Below are 20,302 nucleotides of genomic sequence, written 5' to 3'. Positions count from 1 at the left end.
GACATGAGCACCAGTGGCTTAAAATCACAAGAACAGGACAATCAGACATTGCCTTTTTGGTCAGGATGTTTCCTGATTTCAGGAACCATCCTGGTCTTATAATGAAGATCTTAAGGATGCTATTTTGCTCCAGCATTTTATCCAGCACATGAGATTTTACCGCTGACGGACTGGGAAGGTACAGGGCAGGAGCAGGAGAGAAGGTTCTTACCTGACTTTCAGATTGAATAACATGACTCGATGACTCAGGATATATGGCCTGACAGGGAGCCATGCCCTTCTGCTTCTCTCCACTCTCACCTCATGACGTAATCAATGTGTCCCTCCTATTATGATCCAATGTAGAATTCTTTTTGTTGTTTTTCCCAGGATTGCAGAGTTGTACAATAACTGTTCTCAGAGTTTTATTTCTATTAAGGAAAAAAATAATTTTCCAGTTTACTTGCAATGTGTCAAAATTTTGTTTGTTATTGTTTCAGGACACAGCAGGACAGGAGAGATACAGAACAATTACCACAGCTTACTACCGGGGTGCAATGGGCTTCATTTTAATGTATGACATCACAAACGAAGACTCTTTCAACGCTGTGCAGGATTGGTAAGTAAAACTTGGAATTCATAGTAGATACCAGAGAGAATATGTTCTATCACTTTTCTGCTGTGACAGTGTAAATTATTTTGGTAAACTTATTTCCGAATACAGCACTCGAGCATTCCTATACCCAGAGAGGGAATAGGAATGTTGTGGGTTTTTTTAATTCAGGAGAGACAATGAATACTTTAAAATGTGTTACATATAATTAATTGTAATAATTGTGTTTGCTGTGATTTCAGTTTAATTTATATTATTTATACCACTGAAACCAGCAACATGGTAGTGTGGAGGATAACTTCTAAGATACCAGAAAGTGTTTCTATATTTCATGGGAAATTTGAGATACCATGTGTGAGGGTCATCTTTTAATTTTTCATCATGTTGCTTTTAACCATATCTAGATATACATTATACTGTCCGTTTTGTTCCTCAAGTGTTAAAATGAGCAAACTTTCTCACAGTAGCAGAACTTGGAATGGCTGAAACTTACATTACCTTGCATTATGTGAATGTCCAGATGTCTCCATAAAAGTGCGTTTTTTTAATCCCACAGGGGTCAGTCAGCATCTGAACAGTGTGAAGCTTTTTTAAGTAAAGCTAACCTAAAAGGAAAGTCAGAGTTTACCTCAGTGATTTATTCCTTAACAAGTTATTTTAATATCTGAGAGCCTTCCAGAAGTGCTCAGAGTAATATGAATAACGTTTGCCATGTGTGGTCCACGTATCTCTTACATGCAATTCCCATGAGAGAACTGTGTTTGCGAGAGGATTTTGTTCAGAGTTTGTATGATTTGTTCACTATGTTTCTTAGGCTTCCTTAAAATTTATTTTAAGATATGCTCTACCGTGGACTTCTGTCAGGACAGACAAGGTCAGAAACATATTGCGCACATGATGCTGTGTTGCCTGTTTTTAGCGGGAATTGTGGCCCAGCCTCAGATTGTCCAAGAAAACAACTTTTTGTCTTTCACACTCTTCTGCTTACCATTGTTGTAGAAAGTGTCATGGAGCCTACTGAGCACCTTCCCTGTCAACATCTGGAGTTTATTGGTCTATATAAGCTGAGAATGGCCATTTATCACTCTGAAAGTAATAACTCAGAACCTTAGGTTGATTCTGCTCTAAATGGGATCTTGAGTTGCCTAAGGTTTCCTTTGTAAGCACTAAGGACGTAGTCATTCACAGTCCTCCAGGAAAAAGAGGCAACTCCAGATTATGTCCCACCTTCTCTACATTGTTACCTGTACAATTCTACACCGAATTTCTCTTATTTATGAGAGAATTTTAATCTTTCCATTTAAGAGAGAATCAATAAGCTTACCTGACTAGTACAGACTGGACAACTGTCTTTTGGACAATTGAGTGTATCTGAGTGGAGTCTCTGCTTGATACTACAAGAAGATGGCATGTTTGTTCCATGTTACTTGTTATGCCAAAGGGATGTTCTGCCCATGTTGTGCAAAAGCTGGAAGCACCATGCTGAGTACTTTCTGTAACACATTTGTGAGAACTGTTCCGTTCAACAGCATGAATCAGAATCTCCTACTTAAGAGAAGATAGCTGGAAGTGTTATTCATAGATGCTTCTATGAAAGTTTAGCAAAAACAGGGAATCAAGCAGTACACCAAAATCCTAGCTGAACCTGCAGATGAGACTACCAGCACCACTGCTTCCTGCCCCTGTCAGCTGAACAGTCTTGCTCTGCCTCTGCTTTTCATTGTCAATGGGCTGATTCTGTTCAAACACTGGGTTAACTGGGTGATAATGGCTGTCTAGGACGAGCTGTGATCTGCAAATCTCATTGTCCCATCTCTAGGCAAACCAGATGGCATGCCATATATTATCTGGCTTCCTCTAACACAAAGATTTCTTTTACAGCAAATGTAAATAGGAATACTTCTTATTAATTTTCCCACCTGTTTGTTTTCCAGTCTCCTAGATCTGGTGTGTTTGGCACTCTTTATCTCCTGGCAAAGAAACAGGGCTTCATACTATTTAAAGAGTCATTGTAAAATGAAGCAAGAAAAAATTTAAAAGCTATGGAGTTCTTAAGTAGGTTTATAAAATATGAGGTTTGCATCATTTTTATCTAGAACCTTTATAAAATGTTGGCAGACATTATAGAAATTTGGTGGAAAGATGTGGTTGCAGTATTATGTGTCGAGATCTACAATCATCTGCAAGATGAAAGGAATGACAGATATGTTCCTCACTTGTCAGAATGAGACATAGATTTGCCTCTTATAGATTTTTAATATCATAAGCCCAGTTGATGCTCTGCTGTTCTTCCTCTGTTTTGTTCCTCCCATCTCAGAGCTGATAATTGATTTTGATTATCTTTGGCGTCAATTCTAATAGCAATTACAAAACCAAAGCTTACTTCTGAATGTGAGAAAAGTTAAGAAAAACTCTCAATTACCAATGCTGCAGAAGAGCAGGCATGGGTATGTGCAGGTATCTGTGTCTTTCTGAAAGATATGGGGGAGAGAGTGGGAGCTTTTAAGCCTCTCTGGGGCTTAAAATGCTTTTCTCTGGGATAAATATGCCTCTCCAAGCAGTAGTGCCACTTCATATGCATGCACAATGGGCCAAATCTAAGCTCAAATCATATCAGCTTCAAGACTTGATCTAGAAACTGCCCTGCAGGTACCTTTAGAATTGGATAAAGGACTTTGGTTTAAAGTATGTGCTGGGATGATTCTTTATATTAAAAATCATTTTTTTGAGTGTGAAATCTGTCTGACATTTCTCCTTTATAGCTGCAGATCCTATAGTTGTATCTCTAGATGCTAATGCTGCGAGCTGTGTACCTTGAAGTAGTTTGATGGACATTTATCATGCCCCCCTAAAAAGATTTGGTCAATATATTTATTTCCTGTAAAGAGGAACCTATTGTAGAGCATCATTTTCTGCTTGCCTGAGTTCTAAATTAGAAAGAGGGTATAATCAAGTAACCAAATGTTCCCATTTAGCTGAGTTGTTTAGACAGTGTTTACATGTTTTAAGTAATTGGCCTAGTGGGATCTATTTTCTTTAGAAATTCCTTCTTATTAAAGCTGAAGGGGAAATAGAAAAAAGAAGTAGCACCGTGCCACTTCAGTGCTTATTTTTTTAGTTCAGTTGTAATGTCCAGTGCTAGCATTAATTCCTGTTTTATGCTACCACCTGTAGCATCTACATTTGTTAGCCTTTTCCATCTCTACATTTCACTAGGAGCTGTCATATCCCTTTTCCTCTTAGTGGTTCAGTCCACATAAGGTGTGACATTTTTGGCAGTGGTACCTGTTGGTAGGAAGGAGAGGGTAAAGGCTTTATACTATCTTTGCAAATCAGCTTTGCTATCGACTCAGTATGCTGAGTTCTACAGAAGTTCCAGGGAAATAAATGCCTCTGAGTTGAAGTTAAACCTGATTTTAAAAATACGACTTTTCTAGACTTCTAATGACTGAATTGGAAGGAACTGAAATATCCTTATACCCCAGTTATTTCTAATGCAATATCTCCACCTAGGTCAGAAACAGCAGGTATGTAAACCATGATCTAAAAGCCTGAGGTTTTTTTTTCCAGGTTGAAAGCCTACACTTGAAACTTCTCTAGGTCTGAAGGCTAGACAGGGATAGAGGACATTGTATATATTTGTTTACACAAGTTGCTCCTCTGCACCCGAAAACATTATCCCAGCTACAAGTGTTTGTGTGGCAATATCTTTATAACTGTCTGGTGACTGCTAAAGGCACTGTTGTGGAGGGCTTCCCTCTGTAGGAATTCAAAATCTGAGAATTCCACATTGCTGGAGTCTCAGGTTCAGGAATGCTTCCTCAGGAAACACATACGGCTGAAGGAGCCTAAGAGGCTTTGAATTATTGAAGTTTTTACATTATCTATGTTTTGTAAGCCTGTCAAGGTCTACAAAGAATCAGTTCTTCCTTCATTTTTGGCTGAGGCTTATGGAAGCAGGGAAGTATTCTAGGAAACACTTTGATTACTCTCACTCTTTAAAAAATAAAGTTTTTTTTAAAAATTTTATGATAGTTTTTTTTAATGCTCTGGTGGAAAGATTATGGTTACACATCTTCTTAAGATATTCAGAGAATCCTCCATGCAAGATACTTCTCTTTCCTCTTTTTATCTAAATATTGAACTTAGTTCTATCATTTAAGAAAAATCAATTTTTTGCTGTATATCAGGGAACAAATCTGGAAAGTGCTTCTAGACAAATTTAGCCTCCACCTGTCATTGCCAAAACACATGATGTGCCATGCAGCACAGTCCACGTGGTTCTGCTGCACAGAGCACAGACACATGCCATGTATGCCATTTCCCATGCATGTTCTTGGGATCCCTGTCCTGAGGGACTCTGTCTGGACACAAGTTCCACGATCTATACACAAACTGAGTGTCTGAGGATGTCTGTGATGTAGTCGCCATCACAGAAATGTGGTGGGAGGACTCACATGACTGGAGAGCTGCCATGGATGGCTACAAGCTCTTCAGAAGGGACAGGCAGGGTAGGAGAGGTGGAGGAATGGCTCTGTATGTTAGAGACTCTCTTGACTCTGCAGAACTTGAAGTCAGTAACAATAAGGTTGAGTGCCTGTGGATCAGAATCAGGGGGAAGGCCAACAAGGCTGATATTCTGGTGGGAGTCTGTTACAGACCACCCAACCAGGACGATGAGGGTGATGAATTATTCTGCAAGCAGCTGGTGGATGTCTTAAAAATATCCAGCCCTTGTTCTTGTGAGTGACTTTAACCTGCCAGATGTCTGCTGGGAACTCCACACAGTGGAGAAGAGGCAGTTTAGGAGATTGTGAGAGTGTATAGAGGATAATTTCCTGCTCTGTCTGGTAAATGAACCTACCAGGGGTGGGGCTCTGCTAGACCTGCTGTTCACAAACAGAGAGGGGTTGGTGGGAGACGTAGTGGTCAGAGGCTGTCTGGGGCACAGTTACCATGAAATTAGTTTTCAATACTCAGGGATGCAAACAAGGCCCTCAATAAAACCTCTACCCTGGACTTCCAGAGGGCAGATTTTGGCCTACAGAGAGGACTTGTTCAGAGGTACTTTGGGAAAGAGCCCTTGAAAACAAAGGCATCCAGGAGGGATGGATATGCTTCAAGAAGCCAGTCTTGAACACACAGGAGCAGTCTGTCCCAGTCTGCCAAAAGGCATGCCAGCAGGGAAGATGTCCAGCCTGGATGAACAGGGAGATTTTGAAGGAAATTAGGGGAAAAAAGAGAGCTTACAAACTCTGGAAAAAAGGACTGGCTACTCCTGAAGAGTTTAGGAATATAGTTAGGTCATATAGAAAGAAAATTAAAGAGACAAAGGCACAGTTTGAACTCAATCTAGCCACTTCTGTGAGGGCTAACAAGAAGTGCTTCTGAAAATATAGTAGCAAAATTTTTCTGAAAATCAGTAGCAAAAGCGGGGGCGAGAAAAACTTCAGTTTTTTTTTGGACATGGCGGGGAACATAGTCACCAGACATGAGGAAAAGGCTGAAGTACTTAATACCTTGTTTGCCTGAGTTTTCAACAGTAAGACAGGTTGTCCTCAGGACAATTGACCTCTGGAGCTGATAGACAGAGACAGAAAGCCAAATAGCCCCCTGTAATCCAGGAGGGAACAGTTAGAGACCTGCTGAGCCACTTGGATCCTCACAGGTCTATGGGACCAGATGGGGTCCACCCGAGGGTGATGAGGGAGCTGCAGAAGAGCTTGCCAAGCCGCTCTCCATCATTTACCATCAGTCCTGGCTCACTGGGGACATCCCAGATGATTGGAAGTTGGTGAATGCCACGCTGATCCACAAAAAGGATCCTCCTGCAAGGAGGACCTGGGAAACTCCAGGTCTGTCAGCCTGACCTCAGTGCCTGGCAGGGTTATGGAGCAGATCATCCTGACTGCAATCACACAGCACCTACAGGATGGACAAGGGATCAGACCCAGCCAGCACAGGTTTAGGAAGGGCAGGTCCTGTCTGACCAACCTGATCTCCTTTTATGATCAGGTGACCTGCCTGGTGGATGAGGGGAAGGCTGTGGATGGGTCTGTCTGGACTTCAGCAAAGCCTTTGATACCATCTCCCACAGCACACTCCTGGAAAAGCTGGCAGCCCATGGCTTGGACAGGGACACTCTGTGCTGGGTTAGGAACTGGCTTGAGGGCCGGGCCCAGAGAGTGCTGGTGAACGGGGCTGCATCCAGTTGGCAGCCGGTCACCAGTGGTGTCCCCCAGGGATCAGTGCTGGGCCCAGTCCTGTTTAATATCTTTATGGATGATCTGGATGAGGAGATTTACCATTAGTAAATTTGCAGATGACACCAAGTTGGAAGGGAGTGTTGATCAGCTGGAAGGCAGGAGGGCTCTTCAGAGGGACCTGGATAGGCTGGAGAGTTGGGCGAATTCCAACGGGATGAAGTTCAGCAAGGCCAAGTGCCGGGTCCTGCACTTTGGCCACAACAAGCCCCTGCAGCGCTACAGGCTGGGCACAGAGTGGCTGGAGAGCAGCCAGGCAGAAAGGGACCTGGGAGTTTGGATTGACAGGAGGCTGAACATGAGCCAGCAGTGTGCCCAGGTGGCCAAGAAGGCCAATGGCATCCTGGCCTGGATCAGGAAGAGTGTGGCCAGCAGGAGCAGGGAAGTGATTCTTCCCCTGTACGCAGCACTAGTGAGGCCACCTCTGGAGTGCTGTGTCCAGTTCTGGGCCCCTCAGTTCAGGAAGGACATTGAGGTGCTGGAGCAGGTCCAGAGAAGAGCAGTGAGGCTGGTGAAGAGACTCAAGCACAAGTCCTATGAGGAGAGGCTGAGGGAGATAGAGTTGTTTAACCTGGAGAAGGGGAGGTTCAGGGGAGACCTCATCATTCTCTACACATTCCTGAAAGGAGGTTGTAGCCAGATGGGGGTTAGTCTCTTCTCCCAGGCAACCAGCAGGAGGACAAGAGGGCAGGATTTTAAGCTCTGCCCGGGGGAAGTTAAGATTGGATATTGTAACGGGGGATTGCCAAAGTGAAACCAGTGCACTGTTGGAAGTTCAACAAAACAACATTTATTACAAGGAAGTAGGAAACAAAACGAGAAACCAAGAGACCGGAAAAAGAAGGGAAACGAGCCCCCAAGACAACCCCCCACTCACTCAGCCATTACTTACGAAATTGTCATACATACCGACCCCAGAATGCATAGAATTCCCTATAGCAGAAACTGCATCCTCAGAGCATCTGCAGGCTCACATGATAGCAGGCGTCCATGCAGAGGTTATGTTGTCCTCCAGTGAAGCTCCAATGAAGCTTGCATCCACTCCCAGCAGGAGCTATCTACTCTTTATACAATTAACCTATGATATCTGGGCAAGTGGGTTGGCAAGTGTGGCCAGCAACACCCAGCTAGAGGCCTTCGGTCCCTCCCCCCATTATGTAAGTGGTACCCCTTCTGTGCATGCATGTGTACATTAGAAATTCCCCTGCACCTGCGTGCTGCACATTGGAGGTCTTTTCTAAATGAGTCTGGGGGCTTACTTCATCATCTTCCTCTTCCCTTTCTCCTTCAAATGTCCTTGGAGGGCCATCAGCCAATGGTGAGGCCTCAGTTAATTTCAGTTTATCTAGGATGCTTCCATCAAGGACAAACTTCTCGTTTATCAGTGCTTGTTTTCTCATAACTTGGCAGGAAAAGAGCAGAATCTCAGAGGTGGCTGGGCCAAAGAAAACCAAAAATTAACAGTCTAATTAAGCATGAATACAGATATTAAGAAGAAGTTTTTTACGGAGAGAGTAATCAGTCATTGGACTGGGCTATCCAGGGAAGTGGTGGATTCACCATCCCTGGAGTTCTGAAGATGAGACTGGATGTGGCACTTAGTACCATTGTCTAGTAACCATGGGTGGTGGATCAAGGGTTGGACTTGATCTCAGAGACCTTTTCCAACTCAGTTGATTCTATGATTCTATATATAATAACTTGTGTTTGGTATCAATGCAAGAGAGTTCCCTGGGATTGTTTTTGACATGTTTGTACTTTGCAGCCAAGTGGGAACAAGAAGTTTCATTCTGGTGGATAGTTTCATTCTCCTATTTAAAACAAAATTATGAAACACTAGAATTTCACAGATTATTTGCTGTGGGGGAAAAAAAAAAGTGAGATTTAAGGATGAATACTTCAAAAGAATCACAGTTTGATGTAATTTTTTTATTCTTTTCCAGGTCTTTTTCCTGTACAATAGGTAAGGGGAAAGGGAAATAGGGTTATTTATGGACCTAAATATAGGGAGCAAAAATGTATTTTACAATTTGAAATATTATTGGTTGTAATAACTGGTTGCAATAATTGGTTGCAATAACACAAAATTTACAGTTTTTCCTTTTAATGCTGACTGCTGGAAATGTAGTTGAGTTATGCACAAAATGACTCTAAAATTATTTTCACTTTTTTTTTTTTTTGTTCTTTAGCACTGTAAGAAGGACTAAGGCTAGGGGCTAAATAGCTACGTTTTCTAAAAAAGAAAAATTCTTATTTAGAAGTACTACAAAGACAATTGTTGAAAAGTGGAACTATTTTGTATTAAAATATTTAAAATAAATATTTAAGTAAAGGTCTGTATTCTAGGCCAGTTTACTTAGCCATTTTTCACACACTGTTTGCTATGGAATTCCTGTTGTAGTAGATTGCATATGTGAAACTTAGTTCTCTGAGATGACATCTTTTTCCCTCAAAGGTCTGTCATCAAACTTTGTCTCACAAATGCTAAATTGGTGCTAGCTGAAACAACCTACATGCTTTCCAGTTTTACAGACCCACTCCACTGTCTTCCATGATGTTTCTCCCACCATATCCAAAAAGACTATCCCCGCATTTCAAACTCAAGAGCGGGGCATATCTCTGGATATTTGAGGAACAGCAAATACTGCAAATGAGTCTTCCAAAAAAAAAAAAAAAAAAAAAAAAAAAAAAAAAAAAAAAAAAAAAAAAAAAGAAACAAGTATTTATGATGGTAAGGAAGGAAAATTATGCAAATAGATTAATTTATGTTTTTTACTGTTCTGTAATTTTCAGCAGATCAGTCATGACAGACCAGCAAAAAATATTCAGTGTCATCCGGAGTATTTCAAATCATAGAGTCATAGAATCATAGAAACAGATAGGTTGGAAAAGACCTCTGAGATCATCAAGTCCAACCCTTGATCCACTACCACCACAGTTACTAGACTATGGCACTAAATGCCACATCCAGTCTCATCTTAAAAACCTCCAGGGACGGAGAATCCACCACCTCTCTGGGCAGCCCATTCCAATGCCTGATTACCCTCTCTGTAAAGAATTTCTTCCTAATATCTAACCTAAACCTTCCCTGGCAGAGCTTAAGACCATGCCCTCTTGTCTTATTGATAGCTGCCTGGAAAAGAGACCAACCCCCACCTGGCTACAACCTCCTCTCAGGGAGCTGTAGAGAGTGATGAGGTCACCTCTGAGCCTCCTCTTCTCCAGACTAAACAACCCCAGCTCCCTCAGCCTCTCCTCATAGGACTTGTGCTCGAGTCCCTTCACCAACCTCGTCGCTCTTCTCTGGACCTGCTCCAGCACCTCAATGCCCTTCCTGAACTGAGAGGCCAGAACTGGACACAACACTCCAGAGGTGGCCTCACCAGCACTGAATACAGGGGAAGAATCACTTCCTTGGTCCTGCTGACCACACTGTTCCTGATCCAGGCCAGGATGCCATTGGCCTTCTTGGCCGCCTGGGCACACTGCTGGCTCATGTTCAGCTTATCTATATCATCATAGAATCACAGAATATGTTGTATTGGAAGGCATACACAAGGATCATCAAGTCCAGCTTCCAGCCCTGCCAAGGACTATCTCCAGGAGTAACACCATGTGCCTGAGAATATTGTCCAAACACTTCCTGAACTCTGTCAGTCTTGGAGCTGTGACCACTGCACTGGGGATCCTGTTCCAACCACCCTCTGGGTGAAAAACTTCTTCCTGATATCCAACCTAAACCTCCCCCAGTTTAGTTTCATGATATTCTCTTCAGTCCTGTCACTGGTCACAAGAGTGAAGAGATCAGTACTTGCCCCTCCACTTCCCCTCAAGAAGATGCTGAAGACTGCAATTAGGCATCCCCTCAAGTCTCCTCTGCTCCAGACTGAGCAGACCGAGTGACCTCAGTCACTCCTCATAAAGCTTCCCCTCAAGACCTTCTAGCATCATCATGGCCCTTCTTTGGATACTCTCTAGTAGCTTAATGTCTTTTTTATATTTTTTACATTGACCAAAACTGCACATAATATGGAGGCCGCACCAAAGCAGGACAATCAGGCTGCAAAGCAGAGCAAATCAGTCACCTTCCTCAACCACATGGTGATGCTTTGTCTGATGCCTGGTGCCCCCCAGGACATGGTTGGCCCTCCTGGCTGCCAGGATATACTGCTCAAGAGGTTTAGATGTGCCAAAAGGTAATGTATTAGTCTCTTATTACTGTCATTGCCAATACATGGCTTTAGGAGAACTCTCATTAAAAAAAAAACAATCATATGGCTGCTTTTCTAAAGGCTTTTCCTGATAACATTTGATGTTAGGATTAAGCAGCACAGTAGCCTGAACAACATTGCTTTCATGAAGATACTTTCTTAGATTTTTTTCTACTAAACCCTGAATTTAAATATGCATATTACTCATGGAATTTATGTAAATCCTTATAGAAGTGGGGGGGTTATTTTGAAAATAGTAAATCTTTGACTTAAAAGTTCAAACCTCATCAGAAAGTATTTTCAGTAGGTTTAATGTCCAAAAAATAATTCATGCACTGTAGCAGTTAATCAGGAGAGACAGCTGTTAATTTTTCATGACATTTTTCATTCTTTTTTATCTCTATGTCCTTAAACCACAGAAAGAAACAGTCTTATGAAACAGAAATTTTCCTTATGTGGTTCTTGGCTCTTACACTTCTCCTTTCATTCATTTTTGAGGGGAACTTGGGGCTTCTGCTAAAGGTCATACACCTCTCCCTTGAACCTCCTTCACTGTAGATATGACACTTTCTTAGCTTCTAAGCAGCTAGCCAGTATCAGGGTGTCCATTCAACAGCCTTCAGCTACATCAAACCATATTAATGCTGCCAGTGATAAGTCTAATACGAAAAGGGAATAAATACCGTCTGGACAAAAATCTCTCAGGGTGCTTCATATCTTTTTTTATCCCTCAAATATGAGAGCAGTACAGTCATTAAGTTGCTGAGAGTAATCACACACTCAGGTCCTGCTCACTAATTGGTTGGCGAGTGCAGCTCTGCGGTGGATCTAGCCTCAGTAATATGTTTCAGGAACTCAACAGCAAGATTAAGTCATTTTTGACTTCCACTAGACCTAGTTGGCCTACTGAGTGGCTTTAATTAATTGTCTTTTTTTATTCTTTATTTCAGCTGACATGGTAGTTGGTTAGGACAGCTGTTGGCCGTGACTAGACATAAGTTATTAGCATCACACATTGCAGCTTCCCTGTGAGCACCAGCTGCAGACAGGCAACCATATCATGAGTGTGCTGCACCTCCTCTAGAGCTCCTACCCCTACAGCTAAGGGCTGAAGTTCTGGGCGCCAATTTCTTCTCTCCTTTTTAGTGCTGGTCAATAATAAGGAAGGCTGCATCATTCCTTTCCTAGGACCTTTTTCCTCAGTCATAAAAATGTGGTAGTCTGTCTGATGTGAAGCAACCACGGTCTTTTATCTGGGAAAACATGAAGAACTAGCAAATCAGGCTTGGCTGCCACGTACATCTGGCAAGAACAATTTCCATAAACTCTCATTGTTGGACTGAAAATTTCACAGTGGAGTTTCACTGCACATAAGTACTCAGCCATTCAGAGAACTGTTGTTTATGGGCGCTGAGAGGAATGGAGCTGCACACCACAAAAAAGTTCCATTTTGGGATTTGTCCACTAATCCTTTTCAGTGTTCCCTTTTTTATTCAAATTCTCTCGTAAAGAGCACTTGGTGTTTTTCTTTAGTTAACTGCAATTCCCAGGGTTGTCCTAAACCAGTGCCTTGAGCCCACACATTCACCTTGCATCATGTAGTGACTTTGTTCAGCCACGAGAGAAAAATACACGCTGTCATGTAGACAGTGGTTTTCCACTGTGAGAAACGAAACATTTTCTCATTCTCATTTTCTCAAAGCACTTAGCCAAGGTTGGTCCTCCCTTTTGATTTCAATTAACTAAATGCAGGTGCAGAGTGACTCAGCTTGTTCCCACATTGTTTAAAAAAAGGAGGTATCTTCCAATCTGTACCACATCTTGTTTTTCAGGTATGGTCACTCTGGGTTACACTGAGGTACATAAAAGCAAACCAGGTGATCAGATTAACATCTAAGTGCTGCTGTGCTGAACTGCTATCCATTAATTAGACTGTACTAATACTATACTCTTAATGAGATTTTCAGTTTTGTCTGTTTTTTCCTATGATAACACGTTTATTTTTCAAAAGGTAAATTTGAAAATGCCTCTGACAGGCTAGTGGTGTGCTGATTGAGTTAATTAGAAAGATAAACTTTGGGATGGTAATATATAACTGTGTGCTAAAGTAGGTATAAGAAAGACTGAGTCTAATATTTAGCTAGTCTGTCTATTTTATAGATAGCACGGTCAGTAGTAAAAGAGACTAAACCTAGCATGTTATAATCAACAGACAGTGTTTATTTTTGTAGTAATAAATGTCATAAAATCTTGTGGCAATAATAGTTTTTCCTAGCGGAACAGTAATATACTCCTTTTTATCTCCTGTTACACTGTTGCTGAGTATTCCCAAATGAAAGCTATCAGCCAACAACAAAAGTCCAATCAGTGACTTAGTAATGTCCCTAAACAGTTTCCACTCTCAGTTCAAGCTGCAGATTATTTACTTTTCTCAGTACTCTAAAACTCTAAATCTGTTATTCTTAACTTCAGGGCAATATCATGGTCCCTGTACCAAAGCTGAACCTTGCTGATGGAGCTGTTCCTTTGAGGATTTCGCTTTTGCAGATATCTTCTGTGGGTTGGGATGTATCTCAGTAGCACTAAGAGCTGCAGTTTCAGTCATGCAGCCTGGATGATTTTTGTTCAAAAGTTCAACAAAACTAAGACTGTATGAGTCAGCAGCAAAGCAGTGTACAATCTCTGACAGTGGGCAGTATGAAGTTTAATAAGACCCTCTCCCTCATGAACTTTCTCACCTCTGTTCCCCTCTCACCTCCTTTCTTCTACACGTGATTTCAAGATACCATGGTTTGAGTGTGCAGCATAAGCAATTTTGCAAGTGTATTAGCTATGTGAGATACAAGCTGTACGTGGGTAAGTACAAAAAGTTTTATTCAAATTCATTCATCTGATCAAGCAGGAAAAGTGCCATCAATGTTCTTATATTGAAACACAAACTGCAAAGTGATAAGACTGTGTAACCCAGTGGTAGTGATTATTTTCAAAGCATAACTTAATGATTATTAGCTCTGACTTGCAAGTGAAGCAACCTTTAGGTTTTCTTTCATCATAATATTGCAAGGTTTTAACCATTACGGTAGGACATTTGTAGAGAATGCTTAATAATGAATGTTTTCAATTTTTTTCTATTTTTTTCTAAGTCCATTTTTTTCCAATTCCATTTTTTGTTTTGTGCAATACTAATAGTAAAATTCTGATAAGAAAATAAAGCTTTAATTGTAACCACAATTCTGTCAAGAATCCCTAGAAGAACTTGTCTGTTCCCTTAGTGTCAAGTGACAGTGTGTTAAAAACAAATAAAAATATCTGATTTTATAAGTTTGTGAATACAAAGTTATTATAAAATAGGTAGCAAGGGAAAATATATTTTTAATCCAAATTAGAGATTTTTAACTTCTACTCAATGTTCACTCATGTTTCCCACAATACAAGCAGCATTAGAGCCTTTCTCTTTCTGGAGAATAAGTAGGAGATACCCTTGCAAAATTGACAATGAAAGCAGTGCACCTTGGAGGCCATAGGCTGCTGATAAAACTTCCCAGAGGAACCAGGGGAAGGACTGTGTTTCTACTTTAGTCCTTCTCTGTGCTGACCACGAAGCAACAGGGCATTGTGGTGTCTGAATGTTTTGCTGTTGCCTTTGGTGTATAATGCAGTGCTGCACAGAAAGATGCAAGCTAACTGAGATGGCCCAATGAGATTCTGGGATAACACTGTTTCCAATATGTAAGTTAAATTGCATCGCCCAAACTTGGATATCACTGTGCAGTGCTCAGTTCTATAATACAGACTTTGAATACAAATTATTGCTGCAAAGTTATTGCAGTTCTCCCTGAGATTAAAACCACCATAAGTTGCTTCAGCAATTTGGGAGTGACCATCATAAGGGGTCAAAAAGTGACAGCTCAGTAGTTATGTGTGACAAGTATTTAATCGCTATGTCATTGCTTCAGAGGAGATTGTGAACTATGGTTTTATTGGAGTTGGGGAGAGGGAAGTAGAAGGTAGTGGTCTGTGCATAACTCCTGGAAACAGCAAGGAAAGTAGATACTGTTACATAACAGGTTAGTTCTAACTCTACCAAGGGCACTAGGGACCTCAGTCTATCCTTTTCTCTTTCTTGATACCACTGGAATTTTAAGAAATGCAACTAAAAATTGATTCTCGCATGAAATCGAGAGAGGAGTTGTAGATGTCCAATTTTCACACCAGGGAAGGCTTTCATAAGCTCTCCACTTGTAGCAAACATACTCTGCCATACGTTCACATCCTGAGGAACTCTAAGGGGAAGAATAAATCAATGTTTTTTATCTTAAATTTCCTCATGTATAAATCTCTATTTACACTGCTTTGTTCTCACAGGCTAAAAGAAAGTGTTATATCAATTGAAAAACAATTCACAGGGAATGGCTCCCTTGGAAAACCATAATACTGACAAAGCTGGTTTCCAGCCTAGTTTGACAGACAAATCTGCATGAAATTTCCAGTTTTTCCGTATCTGCATGAAATCCCTAGTTTTTTTGTTGGTGGTTTTTTTAGTTGTTTTTGTTTTTGTTTTTTTTTTAATGTGCCTTTCAGACATACACTAAACAAGAAAACTAGCATCTGTCATGTGAGGTGTTTGTTTTTCCTGTTATTCCTGGAGGGAAAAACTCTGTAGCAAATCCATATTAATTGAACACATGAAATTCACACTTAGATATGTGTGCACATTAGCAGAGGCAAAGTGTACTAAAGGAAGCAAAAATAAAGAAAAAAACCCCAAAGTAAATTTTGTTTCAAATCAATTCTGAAGAAAGAATAAGACTTTAGCAGTTTCTTTTGCTGGTCAGTGAGAGGAGCCTGTATATTGCAGCTCACTTGCTACAAGCAAGACGGTAACAAAGCTGAGTGTTACAACTTCAAAATATGAACCAGCCAGAATGGATGGGAATGCAAACCTTCCTTTGATGTAATATTTAGTATCAGTCCTTTCACTATAACAGAGCTGAATGTTACAGCCTCTGGGAGAAAGGAAGAGAACAAAATACGAACCAGCCAGAACGGATGGGAATGCAAACCTTCCTTTGATGTAATATTTAATATCAGTCCTTTCGGTTTTGGTTGCTGGGAGAGAATCAGCAAACACACCGTTAAGACCCAATGACAAGTCACCCACAAGAAACCTGCACCTGCAATTAAAAGAAAAAAGGAAACACATGGATTAAAATTATATATATAAACTGTCAAAAAGTTGAAAGAAATAATAAGCATAATTTCTGTATTGTATTTTTCGATTCCCAAACTGAAGTTAGCCATTTTAACTTCTCTCCTTATTTAGTACAACCTTTTTAATCTACATATTTTCTGAGCTTTTAAAGCACAAATGCTTAACACTTTGCATGGCAGTTATATTTCTAAGCAGATTTAAAGATATTTCCTTCACAGATCAAGGAAAATCAGTATTGGTAGTTCATATTAAATACAAACACTTATTAATTTTTTTTAATCTTCAGAGAATTTTGTTATCTATATGTGTATTTGAGTGAGTAGATTACCAAAAAAAAAAAAAAAAGTAACTAAGAATTAATGTTGCCTTAAGCTGAAAACTCATACAATATCTGTTCAGAGAGATTTATATTCTGAAAGTCATGGATGTTTAAAATTACTTTTCAGTCTCCATGGAAACTCTTCACTAGGTTAGTTACTGCAATCACAATTTATATATAAACAAAAGCATGGGTACTATGGCTAGAGCGGAAGTCTGGGTGTATGTGAGGTTTTTAAAGGGCTTTTCTTACTGGCTGCTGTAGTAAACCAGTTTTCCAAATCCAATGTGCTACTAAGAAAACAAAAACTAATATTTTCCTCACATTTAAGTTAAGGTTTTAAATGTTTGCCTACCCAAAGGAGAGAACTCCCAGGGCTCATGTTTTCAAGAAGTTTGGGATATGTTACAAGCTCTTTTATGAGACTATCTAAACTGCAAGCTTTAAGCTAAAGCTTAATTTGTTTTAATTCCAGTTCTATTCTTAAAAAAATATCTCTTTCCCAATAAAGTCACACAAGAAAAATCCAGTCAGAGCTTACAAGTGCTATTCTGTAAGCTTTATGTGAAATGTCTCACGAGGCAGAGGGGAGCTGTGGGAGGGGGGTGACAAAATTGTCATTCTCTTTAAGATACTGAAAAGTGCTGCTGATCCACTTGGCAAACAGGGAGTGCAGGCAAAGAGAATGAATGATCTGAGGAAATGTCTGTTTTAGAGAACATGGCAAAATCCCAACTGAATAGAAAGGAAGTTTTAAAAGGAGGCATCTGAGAAAGGTAATAGGTTCTCCAAGTCAGCCAAGGAGAAGCAAAGATGTTTGTCAAGAGTGGCAGTTCTGTTGAAGAGTAGATATCATGGCTAGGCTTCGCGAACGAAGATTTGAGAGGGGCCCTACCCACACTTGCTACAAGCGTGCTGATGGCTAAAAAGGCCAATGCGAGATAGACAAGTCCGGTTGCAGAAGGCACAGCAGAAAGACTCCTCAGGTGATATCGACAAGACGCGATTCTTTCTGCGTTGTCTTTTCTCCTCGAGAGTGATCCTGCGTGTGTTCTCAAAAGCAGCAGCAGCGTTATAGATGTTGTGCCTCCAGGCCTCCCGATTGGAGGCCAGAGTAGACCAATGGTGGTGATCAATATGGCCAAAGCTGAGGGATTGTTTCAGGCAGTCTTTGTATCTCCTCTTCGGGGCACCTCTCTTGCAGCAGCCAGTGGCAAGTTCCCCATAAAGCACGATCTTAGGGAGGCGGTAGTCCTGCATCCTGGAGACATGCCCTGCCTAACACAGCTGTGTTCTCAGCAGCATGGCCTCGATGCTCGTGACTGCTGCCTGTGCAAGGACAGACGTGTTGGACACATAGTCAGTCCAGTGGATGTTAAGGATTGTACGGAGGCAGCGCTGATGGAAGCGTTCTAAGAGATGCAAGTGGTGCCGGTAAATGACCCGTGATTCAGAACCATATAGAAGAGTAGACAGCACGATGGCTCTGTAAACACTGTTCTTAGTACTTTTCTTCAGGTGTTTGTTTTGCCACACTCTTTTACGGAGTTTACCAAAAGCTCTGTACGCCTTTGCTAACCTGTTGTCAATTTCAGCATCAATCTTACCATCTGAGGAGATGATGCTTCCCAGATAATTAAACTGTTGGACTGATTTGAGTGCTGTTTCACCAATGGTGATATGGGGATGATGGGAGACTTCCTGAGGTGCAGGCTGATATAAAACTTCTGTCTTCTTCAAGCTGACTTCCAGACCAAAAAGCTCAGCAGCCTCTGCAAAGCAGGATGTTAAACGCTGCAGAGCTACTTCTGTGTGGGCGACAAGAGCGGCATCATCAGCGTAAAGCAGCTCACGGATAAGATGATTTAAGGTCTTAGTGTGGGCCTTCAGTCGCCTTAGGTTGAAAAGGCTCCCATCGGTACGATATCGAATGTAGACACTGTTTTCAAAATCGAGGTCTGCCGTGGCCCTTTGGAGCATCATGCTGAAGAAGATCGTGAATAAGGTTGGTGCAAGAACGCAGCCTTGCTTCACACCATTGGGTATTGGAAACGGCTCAGAAAGTGTGTCCCCATATCTGACGTGACCGCGCTGGTCCTCATGAAGCGAGATGATCATTTTGAGGAACTTGGGAGGACATCCTAAACGTTCCAAAATCTGCCACAGACCTTTTCTGCTCACAGTATCGAAAGCCTTGGTGAGATCAACAAAGGTAACATAGAGTCCTTTGTTCTGTTCCCTGCACTTCTCTTGCAGTTATCTGAGAACAAATACCATGTCGGCACCTCTGTTGGCTCGGAAACCACAACGGCTTTCAGGTAGAAGATCTTCTGCTATGGAGGGTATTAGTCTGTTCAAAAGAATTCTTGCAAGGACTTTACCAGCAATGGAGAGCAGAGTAATACCTCGGTAATTTGAGCAGTCTGATTTATCTCCTTTCCTCTTGTACAAGGTGACGATGACAGCGTCACGAAGGTCTGAAGGCACTACACCTCCTTCCCAGCAGCGCACCACAAATTCGTGAAACTTAACATGGAGGGCTTGGCCACCGTGCTTCCAGATTTCAGGTGGGATTCCATCAACTCCAGCTGCCTTGCCAATTTTCACCTGCTGTATTGCTTTAAGAGTTTCTCCCATGGTGGGGGAAGTGTCCAGTTCTGTTTTCACTGGTTGTTGTGAAATGTACTGCATTGCTGAGTCCTGAACTACACGGCTAGTACTGAAGGGAGTCTGGAAGTGTTCAGACCATCGATTCAAAATGGAAACTTTATCTGTGAGAAGCGTTTGACCATCTGCACTGAGTAGAGGGCTTTGAACCTGGTGTGTAGGACCGTAGGCTGTTTTCAGACCCTCATAGAATCCCCTGTAATCACCTGTATCTGCGCATAATTGGATTTTTTGCGCAAGATTGATCCACCACTTGTTCTGTATGTCACCAAGTGTCTGTTGTAGCTTGCTGCATGCAAGTCGAAAGGCTGCTTTTGTTATATGACAAGATGGCTGAGCAATATGGGCTTGGTGAGCAGTTCTCTTCTTACTCAACAATTCCTGGATCTCATGGTTGTTTTCATCAAACCAGTCCTTGTTTTTCTTAAAGGAGAACCCTAAAGATTCTTCAGAGGACTGCAGAACACTATTTTTAATAAGTTGCCAAAGCGCTTCAGGAGAGGGATCTGTGGAATGAACTTCGAGCCTGGATTGGAGATTTGCCTGGAAACTGTCCCTTACTGTAGCTGTTTGAAAACTGTTAACTTGAAGTCTCCTTCTAGGAATGCCGCCCTTTTTAGGTTTGAACTTAAGGTGGAGGTTAAGTTTACAGCGCACAAGGCGATGATCTGTTTGGCATTCTGCACTAGGCATCACGCGGGTATGACGAACATCGTGGATATCTCTCTGTCTGACCAAGATGAGATCAATGTCTGATCAATGAGATGCCAGTGCTTGGACCTAGGGTGCATCCAAGTTGTCTTCAGACTATCTTTCTGCTGAAAGATAGTGTTGGTGATGGTAAGCTGCTGCTCAGCACAAAACTCTAGCAGAAGGCGACCATTATCATTGCAGTTCCCAACACCGTGCTTGCCTAATACTCCTTTCCAGGCTTCAGAGTTCTTTCCTACTCTGGCATTGAAATCACCAAGGATAATGATCTTGTCATTTGCAGGGACCTTTTGGATAAGGTGGCGTAGGTCGTTGTAGAATTTATCT

At 41.5% G+C, this 20,302-nt stretch overlaps 1 protein-coding gene across 1 annotated transcript in view; it reads left to right on the top strand.

Moving 5' to 3' along the window:
- Positions 1–20,302, top strand: part of RAB3C (RAB3C, member RAS oncogene family) — a 121,726-nt gene that overhangs the window by 58,582 nt on the left and 42,842 nt on the right. The window contains exon 3 of the mRNA XM_027878924.1: positions 480–598. Coding sequence (XP_027734725.1) covers positions 480–598 — 119 coding nt within the window. The remainder of the gene's footprint in view (positions 1–479; positions 599–20,302) is intronic.

The sequence above is a fragment of the Empidonax traillii genome, unplaced genomic scaffold, assembly GCF_003031625.1.
Source record: "Empidonax traillii isolate 1590-97213 ecotype Southwest subspecies unplaced genomic scaffold, ASM303162v1 scaffold47:size1546949, whole genome shotgun sequence".
Taxonomy (NCBI): domain Eukaryota; kingdom Metazoa; phylum Chordata; class Aves; order Passeriformes; family Tyrannidae; genus Empidonax; species Empidonax traillii.
Note: the sequence above shows the minus strand (reverse complement) of the source record. Positions and strands in the feature narration are given on the sequence as shown.